At 42.1% G+C, this 25586-nt stretch overlaps 2 protein-coding genes across 4 annotated transcripts in view; one reads left to right on the top strand and one right to left on the bottom strand.

The window, feature by feature from the left end:
- Positions 1-893: 893 nt before the first annotated feature.
- On the bottom strand, positions 894-4151 carry zgc:194621 (uncharacterized protein LOC795037 homolog). The gene is made up of 5 exons (XM_017719258.2): positions 3547-4151; positions 2223-2281; positions 1977-2060; positions 1431-1504; positions 894-1339 (listed from the first exon to the last, which is right to left on the bottom strand). The coding sequence occupies exons 1-5, from the start codon at positions 3885-3887 to the stop codon at positions 1295-1297; spliced, it is 603 nt and encodes a 200-aa protein (XP_017574747.1). The 5' UTR covers positions 3888-4151; the 3' UTR covers positions 894-1294.
- Positions 4152-10695: 6544 nt separating this feature from the next.
- The window catches only part of si:ch211-230g15.5 (polyhomeotic-like protein 3), a 37922-nt gene continuing 23031 nt past the window's right edge, over positions 10696-25586 (top strand). The window contains exons 1-6 of one of the 3 annotated variants that reach the window (XM_017719228.2): positions 10696-10843; positions 16700-16951; positions 18217-18291; positions 19986-20138; positions 23578-23691; positions 23977-24226. In XM_017719228.2, the coding sequence (XP_017574717.1) occupies positions 16727-16951; positions 18217-18291; positions 19986-20138; positions 23578-23691; positions 23977-24226 (817 nt within the window). In that variant the 5' untranslated portion in view covers positions 10696-10843; positions 16700-16726. The remainder of the gene's footprint in view (positions 10844-16699; positions 16952-18216; positions 18292-19985; positions 20139-23577; positions 23692-23976; positions 24227-25586) is intronic. The other 2 variants (XM_017719230.2, XM_017719229.2) reach the window with 2 other exon arrangements.

Raw genomic sequence — 25586 nt, forward strand, 5'->3', positions numbered from 1 at the left:
TTCTTTCTTTCTCTCTCTCTCTCATTCTCTTTCATTCTTTCTCATTCTCTCTCACTCATTCTTTCTCTCTCTCTCATTCTTTCTTTCTTTTATTCTCTCTCCCTCCCTTGCTCTCATTCTCTCTTTCTTTCTCTCTCTCTCCCTCTCCATCCCGCTTTCTCTCTCATTCTCTTTCATTCTTTCTCATTCTCTCTCACTCATTCTTTCTCTCTCTCTCATTCTTTCTTTCTTTTATTCTCTCCCTCCCTTTCTCTCATTCTCTCTTTCTTTCTCTCTCTCTCTCTCCCTCTCCATCCCGCTTTCTCTCTCTCATTCTCTTTCATTCTTTCTCATTCTCTCACTCATTCTTTCTTTCTCTTTTATTCTCTCTCATTCTCTCTCTCTCCCTCCCTTTCATTCTCTCCCTCATTCTTTCTCTCTCTCTCTCTCCCTCTCCATCCCTCTTTCTCTCATTCTGTCTCCCTCCATCTCTTTCTCTCATTCTCTCTTTCATTCTTTCTCTCTCTTTCTCTCTCTCTCTCTCTCCCTCTCTCTCTCTCTCTCTCTCTCTCTCTCTCTCTCTTTCCCTAATTCTCTCTCTCTTCCAGCCAGCAGGAGTTTATATTTTAGGAAATTTCAAAGTAGACGTCTCTCAGAATATACACAGATGACAAAACAAAAAAAGAGAGCGAGAAAGAGAAGTCATTGTTGCTAGGGAACAGATGAAAAACACAACACTGCGAGGACCGCAATGAACAGCATGACATAACGGAATGAATGAAACTCAATTACATATTGCGCATTTGTAATAACACTGTAATAGTACTCCTTTGTCAATATTCTTCTTCTAAGCCACTCTTACTGACTATGGGACAAGCATGAGAGCTGCAGATTAACGAGTTTATTATCCATCATTTTCCACAGAAGAATGCTTTATTACGTCACTATGGTGTGTATACAGATTCCTGTAACAGTACAGAACTGATCGTTTTATAGTTGTATACGTGTAATAAGTATAATGCCTTCATTCTTACCCTCCTGTCAGTCTCAAATATAAGCAACAACTTTACAGTCATTACACTTTTAGACACTGGACAACTCAACATTACAACACAAATCAACAGAATACACTCATCTCATGTAAAATAACATTGTTGCGGCTCAACAAAGTAAAAATAAAATAAAAAATGTGAATGTCTTAAGGTTGTCATTTAGAAAGGAAATATCATAGAGTATACTGAGCATAAGGACACATTTTCTGACTCACACCAGCTGCAAAGAAAGTTTGACGAATTTATTTCTAACACTCAGAATGTCATCCAAACACCATGGGAGATGTTTCCAAAGCATATTTTTTCATCTGAGAAAACAAAAAAGAAAGACATTCATGAGATCAGAGCGGTTAAGTGGGGGCGACGACAGTAATTCACTGAACATCCATCTGGTCCCACCTGTTTTTGTCGTCTTTTCATTTGCATCTCTTGTTGCTGTTTCATTCGGACTTCCTCCAGCGTTAAGCATCCACCTGCAAATTGGAAAGACAGAGTGCGCTTCATACATCCTTTAGAGTAATGTTAGAGCCCTCGGCTTACACAGGGTGCCGTCACATCATTTTCTGACTCATCTGTCATATTTGTGACCAGTCAAGACAGGGTTGACTGAAACGTGACAATCTCTAGCACAGTACCGCCACCAAGTGGACGTAACATATAGCTTAATATCTGTATTGCTTGTTGTGTGTTTGCGTGTAAGGGCTGGACAGCATTTTTTAAAAGCAGTAGTTCAGCAAAAAAGCTCAGATATTTTAACACTTTTGATGTAAAGTATGCATGCATGTAAATGTAAAGACATGTACGGAGTCTGAACTTCTTTATCTTTGCACTGGAGCCACAAAGTTAACGTAGCAAACATGCATTGGAAGCTTACACCCCACCAATTAGCTTTGTAAAAACTTCACTTGGGGTAAGGAACTATCACTTTACAGAGCAGTGACTCACCCACAGCACTTGGCGAGATGGAAACGTAATTCATAGTCCGACTCAAGCGCAGGTCTTCTAGAGCTGCAAGCTCTGCCTCAGCCTCTGTAACACAGCGGCAGTTAGTTAGGTGGTAGGTTCACCAGTAATGAATCTACAGTCACTTAGATACACAATAAAGAAATCCAGTTAGACTACTCACACAAGGGTAAGTCAAGTCTACACTTTTGCATTCAACCTGCTTCATGCCAGTAAAATTAAACTCACTTCTCTGAATATCTTGCCTTTTCTTGGGATTGGGAGCAAAAACGGTAAAGGCTTTATGGCTGTAAAAGAAAGAGACAGGCGCGTCATGTCAGGCATTACCCAGCTGCTTAGATAGTTAGCGTGTGAAGGTCAGAGTACTTTAAACGCTCATCTAGCAGATGTACAAGCACCCAGCCACGCTAGACACGGATTAGGCCAACCACCATATGCTTTGCAGCTTTGCAGCAACTTTTATTCTGGGCCAGCAACACCAGACTAGGGCTGGGCGATATCATCCAGCATCACGGTGTCTCCACTGGCTGCCTAGGGCTGGGCAATAGGACAATACATATCGCTGTGGTGATGAACTCTGCCACAACACAATACAGCATGCTTTTCCGTCATACTGTGCATATCATCAATACTCGTAGAACACTGACCAACGGCATGTAGTATTATAAAGAGAGCAAAACCGGTCCTGTTTAACCGGATGTAGTGCAACCAAGTAGGACAAATATTGAATAAAATCATTATATTCGCAGTTTTTCTAGTATTTTTTAAAAAATGTAGCACTTTTTGTTTCACTGTACCAATGATCACATGTCTGAAAACAAACATTGCGATATATCGTGTATCATGAATATGATCATGATAAAGTATCGTGATCTTCAAAACTTCAGTGTGAATGGGCGGAGCTAAACTGCTGTAGGCTGAATGGGCTGATATACATATGTAAATCCATAAGGTGATATCATAAAAACAACTTAGTGTAATTGCAGCTGGGTTTCAGTTAATGGACTGGGGTTCGAATGGGACGTTTTTAAGACTTTATCCATGTTTACATGTCACATCAAAGCGTTTTATTAAAAGTAAGTTAGGAAATGCAGTTTTCCATGAATTGGGCCCTTTATAAGACATAGTACTGTACCAGACAGCCCTGCTGAAAAAGGACCATTAGACCATATCAGGATTTAAGCCTAATGTTATGGCTTTTTTAAGGGAATTGGCTCCATGGTTTCTAACAGCTCCCTGTAGAACACCTTTAGATCCCTTTAGGGAACCATCATGTAGAATCAGCTACTGGTCCAATGAAGAGAACCAGAAGAGGAAAGAGGTTTCCAGCAGGGAGAAAGAAGATTTATTTATTTTTATTTTTTATTTGTTTATTTAATTCTGGATTTGGAGCTTTTCTTTCGAAACTGAGGCCTAGAGCAGATCATGCATTTCAGTCAGCTCCTTGATACCATCCATCTCAATGAAAAATGAAGAGGCAACACATTTTAGGCATTTTATAACGGACATAATGTTCATCTTATGTGAAATATGCTGCTTTTCCTCCAAATACCTTTGGATCTCGGGGTGTCTCCTGGGCTGGGCTCTAGGTGGCTGAGACTGCGAGGCTCCACACGCCGCAGTTCGCGCTTTTGTCGTCTTTAACTCGCACGATGTCGCTGCTGCTCGTGTGTTTTCGGTCCCCTTTAACTCGCCTGGAGCCGCAGCTCGTGGTTTCGGCGTCGCCTTTGGCGCGCGCCCTCTGGTCTCCACGGCAACAGGGTCGCGCGCGTTGTCCTGGTAACAGCGTGGGCAGCTCGACGCCCGTTTGCTGCGGCGGCTGCCCAGTTCGTCCGTCCGCGCTTTGGGTTTCGTTTCAGCGGGCTTGGGCTTCAGGACTCTCGTGTTGGGCATCGTTACGGTCCGTAACTAAAGCTACCTGACCCGAGTTTCTACCTCCCACCTGCCATGATTCGCAGCTAACTTGGACGGAGAGTGAAGGCAAGCGCGGGAACAGGATCCCCTCAGGCCGCGAGGGCTTTGTTAGAGTTTCTGAGGGTGAAACGCGGTTTCTTGTGACCCGCGATGGACTCGCTCTGTAGGTCAAGGCTCTTCTGGCCACCTGATCCGCTTACAGCCGGTAAAGCTGCGTGTTACGCAGAGCGACGTAACCTAACGCTGGGACGCAGCGTGATGATGAATCTATCGGTCGATATGGAGCACACCGATCTCAATAATCGCAAACTATCGATATCAATTAAATTTAAGTACAGCTGTTTCAAAACTGCTTCAAAAAATCGCATTTAGAGTTATAATTGCGCAGGCGTCAGTTAGGGGTGTTTCTAGACTGCTGGTTGTAGTAGAGGACATTGTGAATTAAGGGGAGACCCTGATGGCCAGAGGGTAGTAGACCACTGTTGACCCACAGAAGGCAAAGCTGGCGGCCCACTGGCGTTTTGCTGTGTTTTCTGGGCGGTCCACCGGCGGTTAAGCAGAATATTAGGCAAAATTCCAGTTATCATCACTCATTTACCACGTTTTTTCCTACATTCCTTTCTTTAGTTATACTTTGTACATTAGTAGATCATTTTAATCTAGCACAGTGTCAGCAACAACGTTTTCCATAAAATCTGGTTAAATCTGGCCTAGTCATGATTTTTTTTCTCACAGTTGTTTGTAGCATTTTGTTTTAGCTTATTTTCTAAAATAAAAGTCCATGCATTTAAAATCTGTTTCAGGAGATTTAAACTAGTTAGACCTTGTATATAGGACAGTAATCTGGGTGGTCCAAGGGTGGACCATCAGAGGCAAATAGTCAGCACGGAGGCATCCTTATAATCCAGTGGACTGACATCTGCTCGCTATCTAGAGGGCAGCGTGACCGCTTTGCCTGTCAGTCAAAAGGGCAGAACAGTCTGCTCTGAAAACAGAAAGTTGTATTTTTGACTGAATATTCTAACTAGAAAACAGTCCAATCCCACACAGTGCTGGTTTAGCTGGTCACCCAGTATGACCAGCGTACGCCAAAACAACATATTGTTGCTGTCCAAAGAAAAACACACACATCTTCTAAACCACTTCTCTTTCTGGGTCGCTGGGGGGAGCTGGAGCCTATCCCAGCTGTCACTGGGCGAAAGGCAGGATACACCCTGGACAGGTCGCCAGTCCATCACAGGGCAGACAGACAGACATACATTCACACCAAGGGGCAATCTAGCGTGTCCAAACAGCCTGACTCCATGTCTTTGGACTGTCGGGGGAAACCGGAGAACCCGGAGGAAACCCGCACAGTCACGGGGAGAACATACAAACTCCACACAGAGAGGGCCGCGGTCGCCCAGCCGGGGACCCGGACCCAGGCCCTCCTTGCTGTGAGGCTCCAAAGAAAAACAAGTATCTCCAAAATATTAAAGAGCATTTCTGTTGGTCTATTCATCAAAACATTTTTACATGAAGGACAGCTGGTGTGTTAAAATAATGTAGACAAATAAAAATGGACAGAAATAGAGATACATGTTTTTGTTGTTGTTTTTTTTGGACAGCGACAGTATTTTGCTGACGACCAGCCAAAGACGGGGGTGCACAGCTCCAGTCACAGAGGGCGAGTGTACAGCACAGTTTAGTAGTTCCCCTTCTCAAACACACCCACTAAACCTGGCAGTGAACAGATACGTGTAATCAGGTGTGTTTGCGCAGGTAAATCACCAAACTCTGCTGGGCACAGGTCTTCCAGGGCTGGACTTGTGCACCCTGGCCTAAGAACCTCCATTACTGCTCACCAGCATCCTCCTCACTGGCATCCAAAACCATCATCTGGCAGGAGAGTCTGCCTTTATTCATTTCAGACCTTTCTTTGTTTCCCAGGCCTCCGTTCTCATTATTCTGTTTTTGCACAATAGCATGTGAATAACCCTTGAGATAAAAAAAGATTGTGTTTTGAATTTTGCATTTGCTTTGTTTGTCCATCGACTGCTAGACATCTCAATTTTATTTGAAAAGGAAGTTGGTATATTGATTTAAGTTACACTGCGTAAGTTGCTAACCTAAATAATGCCTTTGATTTAGTGCTCTAATATACATTTTTGATAGGCTACATGTAATTAACCCCTAACAGAGATGTTAGCATTACTCTGGCTGCTCCATGGCTGATTTGTTGTATAGAAGAGTTTGTATATCTATGCGGTTAAATACTTGCCTATGTCTATGCGTACCAGCTGCTAGTTCTGTATTGAGAACAGTCATTCTACAGGCCAACTATGGAAAGCATTCAAAGGAAAGATACTAGGGCACTGTGGGCGGTCAACAGTGTCTATAGTGAATTCTCATGAGCCTGCGGGGTCAAACGGTTCTGAGCAGGGAGGGTAACTGTTCCAGCAACATTCACACACCGACGCAGTTCATTACGGAACACTTAAGAAGTGGGCTCATCACATTTATTCAGCATGGTTAACGAACTATGTTCAGGGCCACAGAACCTTTGGTGGAACGATATAACGATGTGGCTCTTTGCTGACTGATGTGCGTGTCAGTGCGTAGCGCCCTGCTACACTATTTTAAACCCGAAAACAGCTACGATTTTCAATCCACCATTCAATAAACGTCAAAGCCGTAATCACAACAGCAGTAACATTAACAACGGTTTTCAAATGTTCAGTGGTGCCAGTGGTTGGTTAGTGTAGTTGTTAACACCTCTGCCTTCTACGCTGTAGACTGGGGTTCAATCCCCACCTGGGTAAGCTCCCTATACTAAACCAATAAGAGTCCTTGGGCAAGACTCCCAACACCACCTTCGCCCACCTGTATAAAAAATGATCAAATTGTAAGTCGCTCTGGATGAGAGGATCAGCCAAATGCTGTAAATGTAAACGGTGCTGCCAGGAGGGAGTGGCTGGTGAGCAATAGCTTAGCTAGCATGCTGCCAGCTCTGTTCACCACAGCACTTTTTCCAGTGAATGTAGTGGGAGTGCAGCATTATAAACTAGGAAGACTGGGTCTAGAGATAGACCTGGTTTTAAATATTGCGGTTACAGAAAGCTTTAGGGGGAACAACACCATGTTTAAGAAAAAAAAAACAAACAGTCTTTAAATCTTGAATTCATTCATTTTGACCTCAGTACATTCCAGCAGGAAAACCTTCCAGATTTGACACTCCACTAGGCTTGCTTGCTTTGGGTGACCGTTTCATTTAAAATAGCCTGCACACAAACCACATAATAAAACATTACGAGATTGTAGTCTGTTTCAAACAGTTAATAGATAAACAACTTAGACGACCTGGTTTCAGAGATGTGCGCTTGACTGATACAGCTCAATTACTTCACCATACCTCAGGCTGAGCTTTTAGACATGCCCATCTTAGTGGCTAAAATGAACATATTAATCCAAACTGGCACCCCTACAGTATTTTATATAAGTAAGCCAGCTTAAAATAAATGAAAGTATTGCTTATTTTACATTAGATGATTGCATTTATCCACAAGAACATTGGTGAGGTCATGTGTTGATGTTGGAGGCTTAGTTCTGGATCACAGTCGGACTTCCACCTGAGAATTTGTGCTAGACAAATGGTTCTAAAGTCTTCTAACTTATTGTTTTTAGCTGTTTAGTGTCATTCACCCCCATTCGTTTAGGACTTGCCCTCTGGCGTTTTTCAGTCATGTTTTTGATATAACGGGAGAGACTGGAAATGGCCAGGCTGAGGCTCCACTTAAAACGGCTCCCATGGCTTAAAACGGATTCCACTTCGACTCCAAGGTATTCGTTGTTGCTCCATCCAGGGACAGGTCACGGTCTTGCGAGGAACCTGCATCATTAGAGTCCCTCCAAACATTAACAATAACACTAACTAAATAAATGAAGAAATAAATACCTGAAAAATGAGATTAAACAATGCATTTGTGTTAATGACTAATGTGCAACATCCTATTGCGTCTACATTGTAACAGGTTATGGTTTGTATGGAAGCCAAACCAAGTCACAGTACAGAAGTGTTCCTATTCACAGTGTTCCTAAGGGCAGCAACAAAAATGAATGAACCTGAGAACAGATAACATTTCTTACTTTATTTCATTTATCTAGTAATTCATACTTTTTAGTGTCTCATGACACTAATATCACATGCTAATATCACCCCAAGTATTTGCGCCCCCTCAATGTGGTTTGAGGCCTCCCGTGGCCCCTGGCAGTGGAAGCTGGCCGCTTCCTGTTTCTCCTGTTACATAAAAAGCATGACTACTAAAAAACGCCAGAGGGCGCCGTAGGCAAGTCCTAAATGAATGGGGGTGAAAAGTTAAGGTAGTTTCTAACCACTTGTCCAGGACCTTCCATTCATTTTGGAAAGTAGAAGGATGTATTTCACTAAACAAGCAAAGACAACTGACTAGTATATTTCCTTTTTCTACAGCAAAGGGGTTTTGGGCAGCAGGACGGTAGCATCACTGCTACCGAGTGCTCGGTGTGTGGAGCAGCTCATTGGCTGAGTGATGCGGTTCCTATAACTGGAGTTCAAAAGCGCTCAAAAATGAAACAGCTGTGTTAAATGTTTTAGTTCTATGTTTGTTCTACGTTTAGGAAATGAAGGCATTCTTCTGTTATCATGTTTTAAAGCATTTCATATTAAACCATTCATTCTGGACTCACTCGGGAGCCCCTCTAGCTTCAGGCAAACTCGGAAGACACTCATTACACAAGTGCTGTGTCTGAAAAAGTCCCCGAATCACCATATCCTACATTTGACAATCTCGATCACTATATAGAGCACTATTATAGGGATTGGTAGTAAACAGTTTTGGCCACTAATGTCATACGGCGTCGTTATTACTGGTCATACGGAGTTGGTATTACTGGTCATACGGGGTTGTTATTACTGGTCATACGGAGTTGGTATTACTGGTCATACGGGGTTGTTATTACTGGTCATACGGAGTTGTTATTACTGGTCATACGGGGTTGTTATTACTGGTCATACAGAGTTGTTATTACTGGTCATACGGGGTTGTTATTACTGGTCATACGGGGTCATTATTAATGGTCATACGGGGTCGTTATTACTGGTCATACGGGGTTGTTATTACTGGTCATACGGGGTTGTTATTACTGGTCATGTGGGGTTGTTATTACTGGTCATACGGGGTCGTTATTACTGGTCATACAGGGTTGTTATTACTGGTCATACGGGGTCGTTATTACTGGTCATACGGGGTCGTTATTACTGGTCATACGGGGTCGTTATTACTGGTCATACAGGGTTGTTATTACTGGTCATATGGGGTTGTTATTACTGGTCATACGGGGTCATTATTACTGGTCATACGGGGTCGTTATTACTGGTCATATGGGGTTGTTATTACTGGTCATACGGGGTTGTTATTATAACAGCAGATTCCGGCGCATAAACACTATGAACGTCCTGCCATCAGTCCACTATAACCGCAGAGTTTAACACATGAGAAGAGCTGCGTACGCACAATTAAACATCTATGTCAGCAACGGGTGAACCTTGAACCCTTAATAATAATGTTTCATTGATAAACTGCCCTTCATATTCACAAGGTCGCTTTACACCAATGGTCTTAAAAAAAAGAAAGAAAATAAACTTAGAAGGAAAGGAGGGAAAGAAGTGTTGTATAAAGAGCAAAGCCATAATAATAACAAACACTGTGGCATCAGTACAGAGTAAGACACATTAGAGGCCATGAGTCCAGCATGATGAGTGCTCTCTGTTAAGCACCAGAGCAAAAAGGACATGTACAAAACACTGAACCTGCAGGGGGTCACCACTATTACACCATCACCATTACAGTGACCAACTACCCGCCTCCCTGACACAGAATAACACAAACACATACCACGTAAAACAAACATAAACAGGACAAGCAATCGCTTTTCCATATTTACTTTTCTGCATTTCCATGTTTACTTTTAATGCAAGTCAATGGAACCAGAAATTTTTCCAAGTCATTTTGGGCCGTTTCTTTTGGTCCATTCATCATGAGATTTACACACAATGTGAAAGGTAGCAGGCAAAAATGGAGATACGAGGTTTTCTTCTGACAACAGCGATTTATTGTAATGCAGTTAATGAGTAAAGCATGTAAAGGTGGTTTTGTTAGTCGCAACACCTCAGCGGTCGCAGGCTAACAGACGGAGTGACATAAATCCAAACACGGATGTAGAAAATTGGCTATAGTTTTGAGAAGAGAAGAAGCTTTAAAGTGTTTTATATTCTGGTTTTTAAGCTTCGTGGAGAGGCGATTGTACCAGATCGCTGCGGTTTCTGGGCTGGTCTACTCTCACGCTGCCTCGGGCCCTCGGCCTTCCAAGGGCTCGTCTGACAAAATTCACTTGATCTAACTGCGATGGGGCAGGGAGCCCCCAAAAGTGACATTTTTCTCAAGTTATCTCGACATAATTATCTCAGGATAATTCTCTTGGGATCATTTTCCGGCGATAATTGTCTCAAGATAATTCTGTCCAGGTAAATAATTATCTCAAGATCATTTTCTCAGGCTAATTGTCTCTAGATGGTTATCTCGAGATAACTACTATGATGCAAAGTCTCAATCACTCAAGTATTTCCCAGGTAAGAGGTTTCTTTTCGACCGAACGTGGAAAAACCCATGTCACGTTCTCCCGTGTTCTTACCCGGACCCCGTGATGGAGGGCCCCTGTGTTTGGTTTATCAGGTGCAGCAGTTCGGTCCTCTTGTCCGGCAGGCGGCGCTGTAACAGACCGAGCGCTCTGCGCGCAGCGGTTTGTTTTTTTTTCGCTCTCTACTTTTACCTTTGACGCATTAGGACATGACGGGGTTGTGAGGCTGTCGGTGGACGGTCAGTGTGAGATGGGTGATCTGACCCGCTGACTGCGGACAGGTGGGTGCAGCAGCGGCGCTGCGTGGGGAGCGACATAAACACGCGCAGTCCCGCGGGCTGCGGTTCGGGCTCGGTCCGGTCCGGTCCGGGACCGGCCGGAGGGAGGGAGGAGGGAGGAAGGAGTAGCGAGGGAGGGAGGAGCGAGAGGGAGCGCGGCTCGTGTTCGCCGCCGAGCATCCTATTCTATTCTTCCGACTTTCATTTTGTGCGGTCTATGTGCATGCATGGCGCGCGCGCTCGCGCACACGCGCGTGCACTCGGGCGCTCGGCGAAGTTATGGTGGTTGATTCCATCGCTTTTGCGCCGCGAGGGCTGAAGTCAGCTTCCTACCCGAATCTGCCCGTTCCACCTTAAATGGTGCAGCAGTTACGTTCCGGCGCCTCGCTCACCATTTAAGGTGGAACGGGCAGATTCGACCGGGAAGCTGGTGAATAGGAAGGCGACTTGGGCTCTCCGTGTTTGCTTTCTGCCTTAATTCATTTCTCCTTTATGCATGGAAGGAAGTGCAGCGCGCGCGCGACAGAGAGAGAGAGAGAGAGAGCGCGCGAGAGAGATGTGCACGGCACGGGCTCTGTCAGTGCGCGCGCGCACCCACACGCCCATTTTTTTTTTCTTTCATATTTCATAAATAGAAAAAAAAAATGACCGCCGTCAGATCAATGTCACATATCACTCGACTGACAGCCGAGGGCGCCAATCAGCGCGAGCCACCTGAGTTCAAACCCGTTTTTATTTATTTACGCATTATTTAAAACGCGTTATTGGGCCCTGATCTGACATCAGGGATAAATGACCGTGTGGTCAGCGATGTCGAGCATGAGGGAGACGCCGACACCTGCTCGCGGTGTCCTGTGGGTCCACTGCGTTGGGGATGCGTGTGTGTTGTGTGCCGTTAGCTTAGCAGGCGATACAGCACGAGCGCCGCGCCGCGCCGATTCCTCTCCTAAGACTCTTCTGTGCTTCGGCTTGAGACGCAGATGACCGACCCAAAGAAAAGGAGGGTCTCGTGCGCCTCTGCCGGACCCCGTTTTCTTGAGTATTTGTTTTAAAGAGCCGCTCACCGTCCGTGTGAATGATCGACGCTCCACTCGTGAGCGAGTCGGTTCGTTCGAACCGATTCAGTCCAAATGAATCGGACCTTTCTGTGGCGGCTGTGTTTACGACCGCGTTATAAGTTGAAAGATTGCGTGCACGCTTAAAATGGTTCTTTATAAAGGCAGCGGTTCTGTTTAGAACCATGCCGTCTCCGTAGAACCCTTTGCATGCTTAAATGGCTCTTTGCACGGTGCAATGGTTCCTCAGATTGATGGAGAATGTTTATTTGGTTCTGTATAAGCCTTTTTTTACTATAAAAATGCATCAAAAAGGGGTTCTGCTGCTGTTAGGATGGCAAGCTTGTAACAGTAGAACCCATTTTGGTGCTGGGTAGAACCATATTCATCGCATTCTTCATCAGTTTGAACCATTTGACCACGCAAAGAGCCATTTAAGTTTGCAGACAGCTTTCTAGACTTTCCTCAAGAATAATATAATTATAATTTTCTGCATAAATAAATATTTATGATGTAGACTCCTTTAGAGTGGTTTGGTGGGAAATGCTCCATTGTCGAGAAACTTGGCGAAACTTGGCCAGACGTCTGAGTCATTTAATGCCTCTGAAAGCTCCCCCTGTCTGAGACAGTTATTACGTGAAATGGTTATGAATATAAACCAATTTTTGTTTTCAGATTAAGCTCTGTTTAACCATTATTAGCGCCATAAAAAAGGCCAGTGCAGGGTCACAGTTTATTTTGGATGGTGAATAACAGTTTTAGGCAGTGTGACCTCTGGTTCCTGCCGCCGCCACTGTAAGGAAAATCAGAGTCAGCACATTTCTCTACAATGCACCGTCCCACAGACAAACATTCTGACTTTGTTTACATCTTAATGAATAAACTATACAGAAATTTTGAATACTTGGTGGAATTCCCCTTCGAGAGCAGAGAACGAATGCAATTTGAGATCTTTAAGATTGATCGCACTTTCCCTCTGTGAGCTTCCTCTTTGTGTTATCAGGGCTGTTTTACCTTACGTGTTTATCCCTGAGTCATTCTTTGTGTTGAATGTCATTTTTATAGTGTTTGTTTCTTGACTTATAACGTTCATTTGATTTTACGTACCAGGACAGTCGTAATTAATTGTCATATAACCACACTCCAACCTCTCTTTATCCCTCAGAACTAAACAGACGTTTATCAGTTTTTGACATTTTTGAAAACGCCTGTTGCCCTTTGTGTGTAAATTTCATATTGAATGAAAAAAGTCTGGATCCATTGACTTACATTAACAGTAGAGTACATGGTAAAGTTAACATTTTGGAGATCAAACAACAGCGATATGTAAATGCGCTCTGCTCGGATTGGCCGCTCTGCGTGATGCCTCAAAAAAGCAGTCTAGGCAGAAACATTCTTTCTGACAGGTGTAAATGGGTGGGGCTAAACTGCTGTAGGCTGTGTAGGGGGGGATATATGAAAATGTGTTTTTTACTTTGTGACATCACAAAAACAAGAAATTAGTTTTTGTCCTTGGACTGTTTGGACTGGGGTGTAAACAGTGCACTTTAAAACTATAGTAATGTTGACTGTGTTAAAGCTACACTATGGAAGAGTCAATGGAAAAACGTTTTTCGATTTTTGACATAATTCGAAAACACCCATAGTCCTATGTATTGTGTGTAAATTTCATGATGAATGGACCAAAAGAAATGACCTAAAATTACTCGGGAAAAAGTCTGGTTCCATTGACTTACATTAAAGGTAGAGCATGTTTTTACCTTCTTCTATAAAGTTACCATTTTGGAGATGTGAGGTTTTCTTCCAGCAACAGCATAGTGTCTGTGTGCTGCAAAGCCTATAAAGCCTGAAATAATCATTTAAAAGTGAGAGGGATCGGATTCGGACCACTTTATACGTCCTTTAATACTGATGTCACACACATGACCACAATAAGGAGACTCAGCTCGATGTTTACGTCTCAAATGCAAAATTAAATCAAAGAAACGATGATAGTAGTAGGTAATTCAGTCGCATCCTCAAAAGACATATCCTTCACCAAGTTTTGAGTGAGTTCTCTTTGTGGTTGGTAACACCTCTGCCTTCTACGCTGTAGACTGGGGTTCAATCCCCACCTGGCTAAGCACCCTACACTGAACCAATAAGAGTCCTTGGGCAAGACTCCTAACACCACCAAGAGCGTCTGCCAAATGCCGTACATGTAAATGAATACTCTTGGGCAAAAGTCGGATTCAAGTGCTTGTGGGGGTGCGAAGCACAACCGGCGTTATAAAATGTTCTTACGCATATTGCATTCAATTACCTGCTTCCACCAGAGAGGAACTTAATATAGTGTTGCTTTAGATGCAAAATCAATGCTATGTTGATCAAGATGTGAGGACATTCACTGATGTTTGACTGAGTTCTCTTTGAATACTCTTTCAGCACTCTCACAATCATTGAATTCATCTGCTCACAGAAGGGGACTTATTATTATACATACTTTAGCAATATATTATCACTAAAATCAGTTTTTTCGATTTGTTGCCGTACTGCTGTCATAGTTTTTGTACTTATACAACCTTATTTTGAGGAGTTTTTTAAACTACAGATTGTCTCAGAATTGTATAGAAATCACCGTGAGAGTGTTCCGTGTTCGGGGAGTGCCTTAAATGGCCGTAATGGCCTGTTTTGTTACGGAGGTGTTTTTTAAATGGGTGAAATGCAGTTGTTAATTCGTATGTGCTACTTTGTTCCAGAAGCCGAATGGCTAGCCTTTAACCCCATTCATTTAAAACCCACTCATTCATTTCCTTTTCACTTACTTCATGCAGCCATTATCTGATCTGTTCTCGTGCTGGAGCGTCTTCGTCTGAACCACATTAAAGTGCACTTTTTGGTCTCTGTGGAAAATAGAAAAGCTGCGAGCTCTTTGCTGTTGCACAGGTGGAATTAACAGTTATGCCAGCCCACCGTAAGCATTAATTCGTGCTGTAGACAGCGGAAATTAGATAAGCCTAACTCTGAGTTATTAGAGGTTTAATGAAGTGCTGAGTGATTTTTCTGGATTGGTAAATCAGCGTTCCATGCATATTAATTGACAAAAGCCATTTATGTTAGGGGCTGAGTGAAGACTACAGTACATGGTTGTGGATATTTGGATAGACTAGTGGTTGTAGTGCTTGTTTTAAATAAAGAGGAGAAATCCTTTGAACCATAGGATTTTGTATATGTGGATGCATGGTTAAATTATCCATACAGTCGTATCCATACGATTAAACACTCCTGCTCATAATTCACATTTAGTTGATTTAAATAGACAATACGTTTTTTTCTGTAACCATCAGTGCACAATTTCTGTTTGTTTATTTCATTATTTTTGTTTACCTTTTTTCTTATTATGTTAAATTCAGCAAATAAACACTATTCGGGCATTAAAATATGCAGAATTGTGGTCTTTGTACGGGACGTGTTGATGTCTGTGTCTGTAATGAAAGTCAGAGGAAAACGTGGTTGCTTGAGAGATTTATTGCAAAAAAAAAAAACAAAACTCAAGTTCGCATAATCCCCCCACATCCAAATGTAGTTGATCGGCCAAGATACGTTTGGTGTCTTTTTGACGTTTGCTTCTTTAGTTCTGTGGCAGAGCGCTGAGTCTAATGAAGCTAACAAGTCATGGAAGCTTATACTTCTGAGAATTGCGTCTTGAAAGCTGTAAATCTTTATCGTCACATACTTGCTGCGTTGAGTTGTTTAGTGATCTCAAATAGACTGACACTGTATGACACGCTGTTATCTGTAAATATGGGCAACAGTAAGTCCTATACCTAAAAACAGTAGTCGCAGCCGTTATGAATCCCGGTCTTAGTGCATACTTTTGTCCGTTTTAGAGATATACAGCGGTTCGTTCTGCGAACACTTCTGGTTGAGAGGTGTTCTTTCACAATAACTGTATCATTCTGCAAAGCACCGGTTGCCAAGTAATGGCTGGACTTACACTCTGGTTTAGTGCTATTACATTCAAATTAATACGCAAACAGAAAATGCGTACAGATAGTAGATCAGCTCTGGAAGATAATATTTGTCCTGTAGCTCGTTTGGTCAGATTCTGATGGCAAGACTACTTCAAATTGTGAACCCTTCTTTGTTCCTTAACAAGTTTTTTGGTTGTCAGCTGTGACTGAACATATACTATACAAATTGTAACTAGCCAAAAGACGGTGAGCTGGGAAAGGCTTTGCAGACGGGCTGGAACAAAACTACATTCATGTTCATCTGGCAAATACTCAGAAGCTGAACCTGATACTGTGGCAGTTTATGGCTCAGTCTTTAAAGTAAAAGGGTACTACTTCTTGTGGTGGAAGGAATTCCCAGTATTAAAGCATATTTTATACGGTATATTTCTTTATTTTGCAGAACTAGCAGTAAAATAGGCAAATAATAACGCGGCTGAGATGATCTGTGAAACTCGCCTTCAGCTCACCGGATCACAGCCTTGATCTTATTTGCAATAACACACTTCCTCTTGTCTTCTGTTAAGTATTGCATAGTGTCAGTGTGTCTGTTTGAGATTACTCGGTCTGATTTAAGGCAAGTGTCTGATGATTTAGACATGCACGTAGCACAATGCACATTGCGGAATTAGCTGCCCCAGTGGGTGAGCCTGTTGGCTGTGCCACAAAACGCAAGAAGCAAACATCAGGTTCCAAGCACATCATGGCTGATGGATTATGTTTGGGTTAATGAGTAAATGAGAAACTTTTCACCAAAATGTTACTTTAGTAGTAAATTTCATTCATAAACTTTCTTTCAAACTCTTTTTCAGCTTCCAGGGTCCATAGAGTGCAGAGCAATGGACAAGGAGCCTCAAGCGAAATCCGAGCATGCTAAGAGTGCCAGCAACAATGCAACAACCACCACCACTACTACTACCACCATCTCCACCATCACCACCACTACCACCTCTACGGTGACTCCTTCTCAGCAGGCCAATGGCACTTCGAAAAACACCCCGGCACTTACAGCAGTCACCACCTTCCATAATCAGCCTCCTCCCACGGACAGGAAGGTCGTACAGGTAACTGCCCAAATATGTCTTTAGCTGCGTGGGTCATGTACATCTGCAGACTACCACTTGGCACCTTGTGTCACCACAACATGCTCTGTCTTTATGTGGTCCTTGTCTTCGACTTCCTGTCCTTGTACTTGTGGTCAGGTCAGGGACGGCAACCCTCATGTTAAGAAGAGCCATTCTGTCCCATTTCTACAAAAATCAAGCCATCATGGGAATCACAATTCATGTCCATAGTATAGTTGTCCATTAGTTTATGTTATATATAGTTTATGTCCATTTTATAGTTGTAATTTTTTTCATCTTGGCTGTGAATATGTCTCAGTATGAACTAACGTCCTAGTAAAAGTACAGTATAATATAATATAAACAAAAGCACAGGCTTACATTGCTCTGCGGGACACTTTTTCACAGAAGTGAAATGTTTTTTTTAGAAATGTTTGTGGTTGTTCCACTTTTTGGTGATCACGCATAATGAGAGAGCTGGAGTGCATATAAATGCAAATGAGTCTGTCCATTCCTCTCTCAAGACGAACATCGGGAATTTAATCTTTCTCTTCTTTGCTATGCAAGATTGTTGTCCATGTTGCTATGTGACCAGCAGTCTGTGCACCAATTTACAGCCATTTATTTTTAAAACTATGTGTTGGAACAAAAAAAAGGATTATTTTATTTTATATAAAAATCAGATTCTGCTGTAGAGTCACAAGGGGGCAGTAAAAGAGCCACACGTTGCTGACCCCTGCCCTCCAGCAGGTCAATTAGCCACCTTGGGTTAGTTGTGCGGTTGCTACAGGAAGTGTATGTGGTCCAACAGCAACAGCTTCAGGGGAATTTTTGCTCAGATAAAACGTAAATCTAAATCTAAATCTAATCTAAAACACATTGCTGATGCCCACTAGTAAGTTGGGATGCAGGTGCACCAGTTGCTTTATTGTTTAGGAACCTATGCTTTGTGATTCTCCACATTGTGATCACCTCTGTCTCCTCCTCATTTCGCCTCCATTCTGAGTGCTCGTACTTCTCTGACGTCCTTCCATCTCTCTAATCAACTCGCTGTGGCCTTACTATTGGCATGACCCAGGTCCCTTGCACCCATATATGTTTCAGTGCAGTCTTTTGATGGACGTTAACCTTTTTTTTTTGCTGCTTCCATCAGAGCTCTTTGATCGTGCCATGTGTTTCATCTCATTTTCTGCTCAACAATTTGGGCGCGATGAGAGGGGCATGGTTGTTTGTGCGGATTGTGATTTTCAGTCTTTTCTTGTCAGGTCAATCTATTTGGAGACAGGCTGGCTCCGGCCTTCACGGCTGCTGTTTCATCATCGCAACAGACTCTGAAAACGGTATATAGCAACACAAGAGCTCACCGATCCCCAACCCCCTTTTTATCTCTCTCTCTTGAAGAAACCAAACGACATTTCAGGTGTCATCAAGCCCTTGATTTGCATACAGAATGATTGCATCACACCCAACGTTCACTTGTACTCCAGCTTGACTCCCACTAGATAATCACTCATTCATGGTGTTGAGGGGTAGGGATGGGACGGCTACGAGGCTTAGTAATATACTTCCATATAAAACCAAATGGGAATAGAACTTTTTAAAATTATTTTTAAAAAATAGTTGTAATAATTCCAATAGCTGTGCATGCTTACCATTTTTTAAAATATCCCAGTTTACATACTTAATTACATAATTTGAATGAATACTAACTTTTTCAACTCCTTGAGACCATGTCGTCATGTTCTTCATAACTTTCATATTTCATAAGCTCCATTCAGAAGCTGGGCGTCGTGTGAGGCTGTAGCTCTTCTCTCCAGTCTAATAGACGGTGATGTCATTTTAAACCCTTATAATAAAAGAAGTTGAACTCAGTTTGTTTTTCTACTGAAAGTCGACCCGTTTTTACCCCAATCTGGGCTATAAACTATAAACAGACGGCCTCTCTTCAGCGATCTGCTCTGTAAAAATGATTTTTATAAAATAATATAAAGAGCGTCAGAGATTTTTGGCTTTCAGCAGTAAATTGTAAGCATATAGTGATATGTGTGATCATAAAACACATGTTCTGTTCATTTTGAGGGGAGCCTTCGCCAAAGAATAAATAAATAAAAATTTACATCTGTTGCTGAATAATTAGTCTTACGGCTTGGTCATGTACAATCAGATGGAAAAACCAAAATATACCCACGAGCATAAGAGGTTAAATAATAGTACTGTCTGTGATTATTTTTACTTACTTGAAGCAGCACTACATCCAATTTTTTTTGTTACAACTGAAAGAATTAGCATTTCTCCGCCAGGAGAAAAAAAAAAGAACATACTAAAATATGTTGAGCGTGCGCCGCTATGAATCGCCCTGTAAAGCCTGTAATAGTCAAAGTCAGAGGTGTTTGGTCAGGAGTATTTTGAACCACGTCATACATCTTTATGTATCAATGTCACATGCTCCAAAAGCAGGCCGGCTCGATGTTCAGATGCGAAATCAGCATTATACTGGTGAAGATACGATGCCAGTTATAAATAATTCACTTGTGTTCTCGGAAGACGTGTCCTTCACCAAGTTTTGACTGAATTCTTTGGAATATTGTTTTGGCGCTCTCGCAATCATCACATTTATCTGCTCGGGGAAGAGGTCCGAAGCACAGCCGACAATTATAAAATGTTCTTCTGCACATTGTGTGTGATTGCACATTTCCACCAGAGAGGTCTCCAAATCCCCAAATCTTACTTAGTGCAGCTTTAAATTGTAGTTTTCTTTGCAAAGAAAAGTGTTTCAGTAAGAGTCTACTGAAGTAACTGTGAGTTGATTTAACATGTAATAGTGCTTTTTACATGTTGTTTGTTTGTGTTTAATCAATATTGCAATGATGTTAGAAAGATAATTTAGTCACTATTATCATAAGCAAGTTTTCATATCTGGTCTCACCCGTGTTCAGGAGCTTGTGGTATATAGTTTATTGAACTGTGAGCCGCCCACACCTCACATGTTGTCTCTTCACAATCTGATCCAGTTCTGTAATGATTTTTCCCTCAGGTCTCAGTGCCCACCATGCCGGGGTCACCACCTCTTGTCAGAGCCAGCCAGAGCTCCAGCTCCACCGGCGCTGCCCGCAAAATCTCTCCCCAGGCTCTGCTCCTTGGGAAGAGCCCCTGCAGCCAGGACAAGATGCTCCTGAGAGCTCAGATGGTAGGAGAGCACTTCACTGTTTCTCCAATCCTCTCCTGTGTTAAAACGTTGTTTGTCCACTTTATTGTCCTTATTCTTGCAGCCACGGCAAATATGATGCCGTTGATATTGCCGATCCCAAAATGGCACCACCTACGCCATGTGACGTTCTTTAACCTCTTATTCTCCGGGATATATTTTGGTTTTATCCATCTAAATATTCATGACCAAACTGTAAGGCAAATTATTCAGTAACTGTGTGAAATAAATGTATTATTTTATTTATTTATTTTGCGTAAAAGCTCCCCTCAAATGAACAGATGTGTTTTATGATCACACATGTCGCTATATGCTTAGAATTTAATGCTGAAAGCCAAAAATCTCTGTGTTATTTTATAAAAGTAATGTTTTCAGAGCAGATCGCTGAAGAGACGCCGTCTGTTTATAGTTTATAGCCCAGATTTGGGGAAAAACGGGTCGACTTTCAGTAGAAAAACAAACTGAGTTCAGCTACTTTTATTATAAGGGGTTAAAATGACGTCACCGTCTATTAGACTGGAGAGAAGAGCTACAGCCTCACACGACGCCCAGCTTCTGAATGGAGCTTATGAAATATGAACGTTATGAAGAACACGACCAAGTGTGTTTTGGAACCACCGGTGGTCCCACAGAGCTGAAGAAGTTAAAACTCTTGTGCTTGCAAATTTCAACAAATGGGAGGGAGTCAGTTGGGGACAGGGTCTATTCTTAGGACAGGACATGGAGCAAAAATACTGTGCACAAGAAATTTTGTTTCCTGTTCCTGGTGTTATTCTAAAAAAAAAAAAAAGTTTAAAACCCGAAGTACAAAGGGTCTCATTCACATCCTGGAGAGAAGTTCATGTAATTGGGTTTAGTCCTGGACAGTTAAATCACTGTGTAACTTAAAGTTTGGGTGAAGTCTAATGTTTGAACCTCAAGCTCATGCATTGAAAGTGATGTATGAGGAGCAAGTAACATTCAGTAAGCACAGTAAGTGAGCGCTGTTGGTCGAACATGTAGGTTACATTTACAGCGTTAAGTGCTCTTCTGCCTGCAGTCCAACACTGAGTGCCTTTGGTTAAGCTGTGTCTCCTTTTTGCCGTCTAATATTGCATTTGAATTCTGAAGAATGGGCCTTGTATTTGCTTACGTTTGAAAAAAGACACAGATCAAGTGATACGCGGGTATCCACCTGTCGCTCCACTCATCTATTACTTTATCTCTCTTAGTCAAAGCAGCCAAATATGATATCTGAATTCCTGTATTTGCACAAATGTCTCAAACAAGCTGCCCATTTTAAAAACAATTGAGCAGCACCTCATTAAGTTGTCCTTTTAAAAGTTGTCCTTTTATATATTTTGATATACTAACTAAACTCTGCAACTCCTTTAGACCACCGGTGGTTCCAAAACGCACTTCGTCATATTTTTCATCTTTCATATTTCATAAGCTACATTCAGAAGGTGGATGTCATATGAGAGCTGTAACCGTCTTCTCTCCAGGCAAATTGATGGATAATGTCATTTTAATTAATCATTTAAATTGTAATATTTAATCATTTTAAGAGAAGAAGTTTAACTCGTTTTTTTTTTTCTGAAAGTCGACCCACATATCTGGGCTATAACCTATAAACAGACGGCGTCTCTTCAGTGATCTGCTCCGAAAAAATTAGTTTTATAAAATAACACAGAGCGTCGGAGATTTTTGGCTTTCAGCAGTAAATTGTAAGCATGTAGCAGTATGTCTGATTATAACACACATGTTCTGTTCATCTGAGGGGAGCTTTTACAAAATAGATAAATAAATAAAATAAAAATGGGCATTTATTTCCTGCAGTTGAATAATTTGCCTTGTGATTTGGTCATGAAAGTTCAGATGGACAAACCAAAATATCCCCTGGAGAATAAGAGGTTAAAGTCAGTCCCGTGGCACCACAGTCACTATGTTTTAATGCTTAATCGCACCCACGTTTCACACCGAGCTGCCTGTGACGCAGACTTGCTTTGCCTTCAATACTCAGAAAGACACACAGCAAGGTCCCGAGTGCTGAACTGACTCTTACTGTGTTTGTGTCCGGCTGGACTTCCCTGTACACTGTTGGGCTGGTGTTTTTCACAGTTACGTTGTTTAATTTCAAAATCACGTTGTTGCATTAAAATGTGAGTAAATGGTGAAGTTTGACGTATCTGTCAAACATCAAGAGAAAGGTGGGAGGATATAAGGAAACCTATTTGCCTAAACTTGCTGGATCACCCCATAGACCTGTGCACTGTCCCAGCTGTAACGGGCGCTCAGGTAGCGTGTTCTTTACTTTGTGTGTAGTTTTACAGTGTAGCCTGACTCAGAATATGATCCTAGGAGCCTGGTAGCCTGTTAGTTTCTGCCAAGCTGTTATAGCCTAGACTTGGTTCAGCTAAACCTTTGACTTTGGCCACAGTTCCTGCAGTTTCACCTAAATATGCACGACATTTGTAACTACAAACATATGTGCATGTGTGTTGAGATCCTGCTGGTGTGGGTTTCCTCTGTTTCAGTGATGAACACAGAAGCCACATCGGTGCTCATAGCGCCCCCTTTTGGAGAGAATCTGCTAAACACGGCTTTATAATGACTTGCTCACCCCCTGTTTGTCATTCAGGTTCTTAAAAAAAAAACAAATCCACTAATCGTTAAGCTAATTCACTGAGAAGTCTTTTGATCAGAATAGTCACTTTTTATTTCATCCATTTATGTTTTTATTGCTATATTACGTCCCCTGGTACTCTGTATGTACTAACTGACCATAGTAGGCGGTAGATTATCACGGTGATTGTTAGTTTAGCACGGTTGGTGTTACTTCCGCACTGGTGATTTTGGTGTACAGTGTGCTGCTGTAACCTCACTTTTGAAGGTGGATGGAAATTTTGGTTTCTGAGGCCAGAGTATTTGAAAGCTTTGTGAAGTGTGTGGAGCTCTGCTTGCTTGCTTGTTCCACCCACTCTCACTGAGCGTCCTTGCGCCACTGTCGTTTTAGTGAGCCGTTACTTCCACACTTCTGAATGGTGTGGTAACTTCCTTTTTAGCAGAAGAGGAGCAAACTGGCATATGGAAATGGAAGACGTTGATGTTAGACGATTCACATGCTGTTTTATTTATTTATTTTTTGTTTGTTTTTGTTTTTTTAGCACCGTCTTTGGCCATAGATTAAAAGGCACATGCACTGGGGTCTTTGTGAAGCCCTGCTGTTGGTGCATGCGCACAGGTTTTAAAGGCGGATAGGTTTCTCTTCACCACATCAAAAGCTCTTCAATTTACTGTGAAACTCACCCTCACGCCCACACAAATAGATCTCAGCACATGGGAAACCAGCGGCTTATGCATCTAGTAGGTTCTAGAAGCTTCTCGTTGCCTTTTCTTGCTTTCTCATATCTTCTTCATCTCTATATGTCTGCTCTGGCAGTTGATTCTAACGTCTGCAGTGCGACCTGATGCACCTGTCCTCTCCTCCTCCTCCTCCTCCTCCTCTTCTTCCTCCTCTCCCTCCTCCTCTTCACCCCGATTCCCCTCTTCACAGGTGAGCTCTTCACTAAATCCCGTGTACAATCATCCCATTAATTGTAAACTCTCTCTACAGTCACTTTCAAAGCAAAGTCACAGAAAGTGGTAGTTACTTGTGTGATATGTTTATGTAACCGTGTCTGAATATGTGTGTTACTACAGCAAGACATCAGCCCATCACCATTTTTGATGTTTCTAAACCTAGTCACAGTGACTGACCATGCTGACCATGCCTGTGAGTGTGTGTGTGTGTGTGGTCTAACGTCACCACTGCGCTCTCTCTTTTTCTCTTGGGCTCCAGCTCCAGAGCTTGACGCTCCGCCCACCTCCTCCTGGCACTCTGACCATCCCCCCGAACCTCCCACTCAAGTCTGCTGCCCCGCGTCAGCCCCCGGCCCTTTCCCGCCCGAGGGCGCCCACTTTCACTCTGAGACCCTGCCCAACGCCTTCTGGGAAAGAGGCAACAACCAAGGCTGAGGGCACGACCCCACAGCCCCCCACACTGACACTCAAACCTCCGCCCGTACGCCATCTTACGGTTCCACCTCCTTGTAAGTACTTTGCCTGAATGTCTGGCATGTTCACAAACAGAATTAACAAGCACTTTCCGAAATGCAGCATAAGGGTCGTTCTCCAATTGGAGGGGAAACCACGTCACAAAGGTTGCAGGGCTTAAAAAAGGTGCTTAAAATATTACCTCCATGAGTCGGTATGTACATTTACACAGTCGATCTAAGATTAAATTACACTTTTCCTTTATGATTCTTTGATTTTTCTTTTTTTTTGTCCTGTTTCAGAGGCGCTCTGCATCTGTTAAACAGCTCATCATAAAACCAGTTTTCAACAGCAATCTGTATAAAAACAGCTCATTGTTTACTTTTTATGTTATTATATTACACCAAGCTGATACAACACTTAAAAATTATGCATTTTTATTTTTATATATATTTGAAAGAGATTTTGGTCACTCTTGTCATCAGGACTTCTATATTTCATTTGAACACAGTGTTTTCAGCTCTGTTAAACTGCTTCTTTGGGTCGAGGCTCATCAGAGAGGAAGCGTCTCAAGGCATTAGAAGACGAGTCACACTCGCTCGCTATATTTCATTAATTTATTAATAATTTTGTTTATCTGGCAGCTTATAACTTCTGTGTGTCACTGGTGTTATGAGCTTTTAATGGCTTGGTAATTAAATATTTATCAAAATAATGCCATATTATCTTATTTATTACTGATTTTAAACAGTTGCACAAGGTCACCTGATCAGCCACCGAGTCAGCCGATTTACAGAATCCTCAGTTTTAACCAGAACGTCACTGGAGTCACCGTCACTGGTGTTACACCATATTCATACAACACCAGTGACTGTACAGCATGTTTGTAATTAAACTCTCCTTTTTTCATATATGATAGTAGGAGATATTAATGGACATATTAAAATTATTTAGCTTTGGGATGAAAGAAATGTATTTTTAAAAAGTGTATCCACCTGAATTCCCACTCCAAATGGAGAATGACCTTTATATTAACTTAATTTCTTGGATTTCTTATTTTTAAAGAGGTATTTGTAAAAAACACACTACTATGAAAGTCGACTAATAATATATTTTTCATCTCATCAAGCTTGTCTGTGCTTTGAACTTTAACGCTAGCATTCAAGAACAATTGCGAAGTAACAATTACAGATAGAAGAAGAACCGGGATGTTAATAACACTTATATTAACTAATTAATTACAACGTTCGGTCCTGTTAAAGAGAAGGGCTGGTTTGCTAGCATTAACTGATGTTAGCTAACAACAATAACATTAGCTAGCAAAACACAGCCCATCCTAACACACTTTTATTGTCATTAGCCTTAACTAGCACAGGCCTTATACGCTCACCGGCCACTTTATTAGGTACACCTTGC

Source organism: Pygocentrus nattereri, chromosome 24 (assembly GCF_015220715.1).
Source record: "Pygocentrus nattereri isolate fPygNat1 chromosome 24, fPygNat1.pri, whole genome shotgun sequence".
Lineage (NCBI taxonomy): Eukaryota > Metazoa > Chordata > Actinopteri > Characiformes > Serrasalmidae > Pygocentrus > Pygocentrus nattereri.